Genomic DNA, 7,811 nt, shown 5'->3' with positions numbered 1-7,811 from the left:
TCTAGTCCACATTTAGTCTCTCATAATGTGACCAAATTCTAACCATCTCCAAAGGATTGTTAGCTGTTTCTTGCATCCTGTGACACTTGCAATGAATGTGTATTTGTGCTGCTGAAAACACAGTTTGACTCATGTTCATGCTTAGTGGAGTGCGTGCAAACCTTCTCAAACACGATGCAGCATCTTTAAACATCGTTCCTGTAAAGAAGCTTCCCCCCTGTAATAGCCACTCTACGCTGCCCGTTCTCCTAGGTGGCGCTGTTGCGCATGTCATGGAGCGAGCTCTTCGTGCTGAACGCCGCCCAGTGCTCCATGCCGCTTCATGTGGCCCCTCTGTTGGCAGCTGCAGGCCTGCACGCGTCGCCCATGTCAGCGGAGCGCGTGGTGGCCTTCATGGACCACATCCGTGTCTTCCAAGAGCAGGTGGAGAAGCTGAAGGCCCTGCAGGTCGACACGGCAGAATATTCCTGCCTCAAGTCCATCGTGCTCTTCACGTCTGGTGAGTTTCAATGAAGCACATGTGTCATGTAAACAGTCGAGAGTCACAGGGAAACTGCGTTAAATGTCATTGGTGTCACGTAACGTTGAAACAGGATGTTGAAGCAGGGTTTAACTAGTGGTGGGTGGCTCCAAACTGTGTCATCAAAAAGTTTATAAGCAATTGCAAATCCATGGCCCAAAAATGTCAAATGTATGGTATTACCGCTCTCTAAGTTTTCTAAGAAAACAAAACAAAACTTGGACATCGGAAAGAGAACCTCAGGAGAGGAAATCCTGCAGACGACTGAGGATGCAATTTATCTCCCAGAGGAAAAGATACTTAGAAGATATATAAACAGTTATATGAATAGAAAGTTGAAACAGTAGCATTACTTTAAGTTGCATTTTGGTGTAATAAATCAAATATAGGTCCAAAAGGATTAGTTGAGACTAACATTTTCGAGAGGAATCAGTCCTTTCACTTGATCTTAATCCTCTACTCAAACTCGGACTCGCAGAGGATCATGGGTAGATTCTGATGTCAACAAAAACACCACCTCTCTCCTGTGAGTAACTTTACTTTTGCTCCGGCAGAACAGGAGGAATTAGCGGGCGGGGTGGGCTGACGTCTGTTGGCACGGGAACGTCCTCTTAATTGGTTTATTCATGTCGACGGGGACACTTAATCGCAGGGTATCAAAGCACGGGTAAACAGCTCAACCTGAATTTAAGAAATAGCTAATAGGAGGATTGTTTTGTGCATTTAAACATAGCCAAGTAAACTCCGGCAGATAATTAAACTGTTTATTTATCAGGGGCGAGATACAACCATTGAATTAAATCATAAATGTAAATACATCTGAATTAAAATGTATAATATCGGTATAGAAATTAAAACAGAACTTTAATCATTTCAAGTTGTCGAGGACACACTTCTCATGTCGGATCGATTGGGGAAAATGTCCGCAGTGTAGGAATATCCAGCGAAAATACTGAACATACAGCATGCGTCATTCTATGCATGTGCACTGTTGCACAGTATAAAAGAAGAGAAGAAGAAGAAGAAGAAGAAGAGGAGGAGGAGGAGGAGGAGGCGAGCATCTCTTCCACTGAAAATGATCGAAAATAGCGTTTCAAATCTATCAGTGAGCATTTACATAACGGACACCTATGCTACCCGTTATGTCTAAAAAAGCTATATAACTATCAGCGTTGTCTACTAAATAAGAAGAGATGCTTCAAGCATTAATGTGTATCTGTTTATGAAAGGCACACTGGCCAAGAGAGAAAGAACCAAAGTCCAGGACCATTACGCGATGATTTCACCGTAAAATTAGAAGTTCTTAGTGCCAAGAAACATCTCCTCCCTCTGCTGTGTTGAAATCCAGTTTGAGCTCGCAGGCAGACTCACGAGGCCGACTTCAGCCGCGCTTAACCCGCAACCTCTTCACCTCCGCCGAGGCTGACCGAGACGTGACCTCTAATGCTGCAGCAGATACTGTCTCGTTGGCCCCGTATGCAAATGCTTCCGCTACAGTCCTCCCACTAGTCGGTCATGGTCTCTGCCCTCCATGAATTTCACTGTAATTTGATCGCTCTTTAATACTGTAAAAGGCCGCTATTCTCCCTGTGAGTAGCTCCCCGTGCCTCACCTAAACCACTTCTTTTTTGTTTTAGCTGGGGTTAACCGTAAGATTTTACCTGAATCTTTGACGTCAGTATTTAGATTTAGATTTCTGCCCATGTAATACATTTCACATTTTGTTGGAAAGACAAGTGGTCAATTACTTTTTCTATTGACATTGCACCAAAAGAAAGTTTCGATAGAGACAGATCAATTATATACACACATGCTAATCTTTGACCTCCTAAAAGCCAGCAGCCACGGTCTGCTAAAATTGCTTCCTTGTGAAATAGTTAACCAGTTACCTTCTTCCCTGCATAAAACAACTCTCAGTTGGACGTACTGACAAAGAAAGTACCTTCCTGCAAGCACAGATTTGTCTATTTATAGCTGTTTGCACCCCCCCCCCCCCCCCTCCCCGAAAACAAAACAAAAACAGGACTTGAGCTTCACACCCTCCTCCCTGCGTTGAATTATGTTCTCCCCACTGAGCTGCAGACACGATTAAATCAAAATACAATGGTGTTACATCTTGAGGAAACCCATGAGATGGCACTGTTTTGATACTTCTTATATACAAACCCCCGTTGAGGTTTATCCCAACAGTCACGGGGCTCCAGTGCCAGCCAAAATACTGTCACATCTGGGCTACTTCCCGGAGAGATCATGCTTTGTGACCCAGGGGGAAACGGGAGGTGAAGAAGCCAACACTGAGACGTGTCTCGTCCCTGTTATTTATTATTTTATTTTTTTCCATTTATTGCATTTTCCCTCTTTTCTCCCTTGCATGATGCACTCTGTGTGTACCTAGCGCCTCTCTGCCATGTATGTATGTATGTGTCTGTAGATCCACCTCTCCCCTGCTCTCATCAGCCATCTCCTCCTGCTTGATCCCATCTATTATTGAAACCAGTCATCCACCCCTCCTCCCTGCACGCTCCCCAAACCCAACCCCAAGCCCAGCACAGGCCCCGGGACCCCTGCCCCCACCACGGGAGTTGAATTATGTATGGTGGGTTTCAGAGAGACGGAGAATTCGCCACAGCCCCGGCCATGACCTACATAACCCCTGTAGCCCTGAGCATCCCATGTGACGTCCCCGTATGCGGGCAGATGTACCCACATGTATACACGTCTGCAGATGTCTTGCCCAAAAGAAGACAATACATTTAGTGAAACGTGCAGAGACTAACACCGAAAATTTGAAGTTAATGTAGACGGACATGCTCACACGCACGCACTAGACGGACCCGTTAATAAACCTGACTCCTGCAGACTTGGTAGGCTGAGCTAACAAGCTCAGACAAACACCAATCGTCTTTCACCTCCCTCCGAGTGCCCCTCCCCTCCGCTCCTCCTGTGAAGCCCAGTCCCATCAAGCCACATCAGGGAGCGGGCATCTCAGCGCTGCCACCCTGATCCTTCACCCCCACTGACCCTGTGTGTGCCCAAGGATCAGACAAAAGAACACGCCGCTTGGCGTGTAAAGGGCGCCCACAGAGCTGTCGCTTCGGCACGCGATGCGGTTTCAGTCCCTCGGACGGCTTTGCTAATCCCAACCAGGCAGGGACTGCCTTGTCACGCAGGACCCAAAATGGCGGCCCGAAAAAAAAAAGAAAGCAGTCCAGCTGCCCCCCCCCCCCCTGTGTGGAGGGGAAATACAGCTGAAGTGGGAGCAATTATTCACTCAGAATGATGAGAACAGCGGCCGCTGAGGGGGAGGGGGAGGGGGGGAGGGAGGGGTGGACACACTCAATTAAAATATGACGTAAATTACATTATTTTTTTTGTTGTAGTGGCGCTAAGGCCCAGCAGGGTTTACACAGGGGACAGATCAAAGTGTGAGATGACAAAGGGGACCAACGATGCAAGGTGACAGGTTAAAACCCACGGGCCAGCGCTTTTAGACCAAAAGAACGCGCTTGAGAAGAAATCGTCCTCATCAAAAAAAAAAAAACCTGTCTTCCAAACGAGGGTTCACTCAGGGGGCAGAGTCCACAGAGCACTGCCGCTCAACGTACAGTATGTGGCACAGTACAGTGAATTGTGTCTTTGTTTTGAGTTCACACATCTCTGACCCCCTTTGCTAAATCCCCCCGTGCTCTCCCCGGCACACAGAGGGTGCGAAAAGTATCGCGCACAGTGTTACGCACTCTTATCGGCCGTGCGAGACTCTTGCCGGGGGGGGGGGGGGGGGGGGGGGGGCGGGAGCAGAACACGGCTGCGGGGAAAGGGAACGCTGTAGTGTGCTGTCGGCCACAGGGGTGGTGGTAGAGACGCACCTCTGCAGTGACAACCGTGATTTCGTCAAGTTTGAGCAAGATTCCTCTGACCTGAGGAGTTTGAAATGGAAAATAAAGCAACCGTCAGCACTTCAGTACATTTTATGACCCTTCCGCATCAACATGTATCTGCTTCGATCATCTAGATGACATTTAAAGTGCAGCATCAGGTTCAAGACCTCACGTTGAGCCACTTATCACAAGTACAATTTTTGCAAAATCGAAACATCAGTTGGACTACACAATGCTGATTTGATGATTTGTCCCGTAGTGTTTTCATTGCTAATATTTTCTACTTTCTTGCATGGTGACACTGTAGTAAGGATTCTGCTTGACAAACCATAAATCTCTCTTCCTCCCCTCTAGATGCTATGGGGCTGTCAGACGTCGCCCACGTGGAGAGCATCCAGGAGAAGTCCCAGTGCGCCCTGGAGGAGTACGTAAGGAACCAGTACCCCAGCCAGCCAAACCGCTTCGGACGCCTCCTCCTCCGCCTGCCCTCCCTGCGCATCGTCTCCTCTCCGGTCATCGAGCAGCTGTTTTTCGTCCGCCTGGTGGGCAAGACGCCCATCGAGACGCTGCTCCGCGACATGCTGCTCTCGGGCTCCAGCTACAACTGGCCCTACATGCCCACCGTGCAGCGCGACCGGCCCATCTCCCTCCACTACAACGAGAACGGGCCCTGAGGTGGAGGAGGCAGACGAGACGGAGGAGGGGAAGCTGTGGGAGAAATGCAGGCTGAAACGTCCATCCGTCTGACTTCTCACCCATCCACCCATCCATCCATCCATCCATCCATCCATCCATCCGTCCGTTCATTCATTTCAACTACTCCCTCACCATTCCGCTCAAAAATACCCAAACTGACAATGTAATCCATTACCGTCCCGGTTACACAAGCCAGCCAATCATTCAGCGTGTTCCGTTGCAGAGACTCGGTGGCTCGTTGCATCCCGTCAGCCCGACGGCGCAGTCTACCTTTTTTTGAGATGTGGCGCGAGATGGACAAGTTGGTAGAACGAGTTATTGCGCAGTTCACCAGCAGGTCTGTTGGACTCACTTCAGATGATCGGTCTCAAAACCCCACGAAGACAGGGGCAGAAGAAGACAAAACAGTTGGTTTATCGTTGGTGCTAGCCTACATTTACCTAGGCTGTGTACGAGCATCTCAGTAGGACGAAATACTGAGCAAGGGCTTTGCCAATGGGACTCTAAAACCAAGAGCACAAGGCCCACTGTGTAATATACCAATTTTTTTTGAAAAGAAAGCCTGAAGCCATTAAAGAAGACAAATGCCAAAATGTCTTGGACTTTTGCAGAGGATATGTTTTAATTGTGCGTGTGTTTGTATTAGCACTGTTTATATGGAGAGAGAACTCATGATTGTGTCCATATGTACAGTATATTGTTGATTCATAGGCATCTATAGCATAGTAGGGTTCAATGGGAAAAAAGCTCAGGTTCAAAGGGTGAGGTAGCCAGCCAGACAGACAGCCAGACAGACAGCCAGACAGACAGACAGACATGCCAATATCAGAACAAGAGCAAAAGACCAGTACAAATTTACAGCAGCCTGTGCCAAAGCTGAAAAATGCAAATTGTTTGGATATGTTTGTGGTAGTGTTGGTGATGAAAATGTTGTGTCTATAATTTGACTATATACTTGTTTTGGGGTCTCAGGGGCAGAGAAGGAAAAAAAAAAAAGGAAGAAAAAAAAAAAGAAAAGAAGAAGCCTAGGCACTTGCATTGTAAAGTAGTCAGAAGCTACACTTATTCACTCCTGAAAAAGCACAGCACTGGTGGATTCTTGCTGCCCTTATGCCATTCGATCGACCTACCTTTTCACTTATTCAGAAGGCCCGTTGAAACTTCTTACATGTTGTTTTCACAGGAGTAACTCAACACATGCTCATTTTTTTTTTTTTTTTTTTTTTTGTTTCATTGTCTTGATTGTCAATATTGGACCTTATGAATTGGGCAGGGGGGAGGGGGAGGGGGAGCATTTTACAAAACTAGCTGTACTTGCCTTAGAACAAAGATTTTGTCACTGAGCATTTATCTTATGACTGTGCCATAATCTCTCGTTACCTGTTATAACAGGTATTTATGTCCCGTCGGGAGAGGAAATTGAACTCACGCGATGTAAGAAATGATTACCGTGCACATAAAGTCATAGAAAAGTGATGCAAACTATGGAGATTTTGTTTTTTAATTCATCACTAGAGAGAACAGATATTTCTGCTTTGACATCATCAAGCACTTTCATTTTTTTCTAGACTTCATGCGAGTTCTTTTCCACTTCCTGACGATATTGTCATGTAGGGAAAACCCCCCTCGACTCATGTCATTTGAGCTTATCGTACCGATATCCTAGCGAAAAGTATCACTAACCTCTGAAAACCTCAGTCTATGTTACAATACTATCCCAGTTGGACTTATGACTGTGACTTAGTTTAGGACTATTTTAAGTTGTTGTTGTTGTTGTTGTTGTTTTTTTCCTTCTTCTTCTTCTTCTTCCCCTTGGTGGAAGTTTGTTTTGACAACCTGTCTCACATTTCCAACATGGCACTGTGGTATCAACTCTGGCATTGGAAAAGCCATCTGGGACCTTAGCAAGCTCGTCTGTCGATAAATGAATTCACAGAAAGCTCCTATGAGTTTTGTTTTTATCCCCTCTTCTTTTGTTTGGAAATATGGATTATCCATTAATTGAAATAAAATTCTGTTGTTCACAGTAAGTTTTCTGCTGTCTTTTACTGTCGTTTGTAATTACAACCCAAAATAGCATCAATATGTCCAAAGCAGAGCACACAAAATGTGTTCTTCACTCTGGTCTGTGATTTGATGTCCGTCGATGAAGTCGTATCTTCTCCCCAAAGTTTTTTTCTGTTCAAACAGCCACATATTTTCTAATCTTCTAATGTAGCCTACTTATAATTCAAAAGTCCTCCGACTGTGAGTCGGGTAACATTGTCTTTAGGAGGCGAGCTCTGCAGCGCTTCATGTCTCAGCTGCAGGAGATGCATGTTAAGTGCAAAAAAAGAATGCACACCAATGCAATCGAATTACAGATTTTGGTTAAGATTTGCATTATTGTACTCAACATAAGTTAAAAAAAAATAAGTCAGAAGGTTCATTTAATTGTCATCTCTCAACACAGGCTCGCACAATGAAATGTAAGTTGTAGGTTAGCCCTTTTACGCTACACATAAATATAATATTTTAAATAACAATATAATGAAATGAAATATAACAACATGTACAGTTACTGCACAGATCCTTGAACACATACAGTAGGCTACGTTTCTTTCAGGCACCACCCGGCTGGCACCTTAAGTGACCCAAATCAAACACACCTAAGATGTCGCGCGAGGACAGGTGCATTGCCGGGGGTGTAGCCACTAAAGCTAACGTGCTCGTGGTGC

The 7,811-nt window shown here is 45.8% G+C and overlaps 1 protein-coding gene across 1 annotated transcript; it reads left to right on the top strand.

The window, feature by feature from the left end:
* Positions 1–66: 66 nt before the first annotated feature.
* Positions 67–7,124, top strand: LOC137875065 (nuclear receptor subfamily 2 group F member 5). The gene is made up of 2 exons (XM_068714019.1): positions 67–499; positions 4,753–7,124. The coding sequence occupies exons 1-2, from the start codon at positions 268–270 to the stop codon at positions 5,070–5,072; spliced, it is 552 nt and encodes a 183-aa protein (XP_068570120.1). The 5' UTR covers positions 67–267; the 3' UTR covers positions 5,073–7,124.
* Positions 7,125–7,811: the final 687 nt, after the last annotated feature.

Source organism: Cebidichthys violaceus, unplaced genomic scaffold (assembly GCF_023349555.1).
Source record: "Cebidichthys violaceus isolate CVI_PGR_0920_01 unplaced genomic scaffold, fCebVio1.0.p SCAF_198, whole genome shotgun sequence".
NCBI lineage: Eukaryota > Metazoa > Chordata > Actinopteri > Perciformes > Stichaeidae > Cebidichthys > Cebidichthys violaceus.
This window is presented reverse-complemented; position numbering and strand designations above follow the sequence as displayed.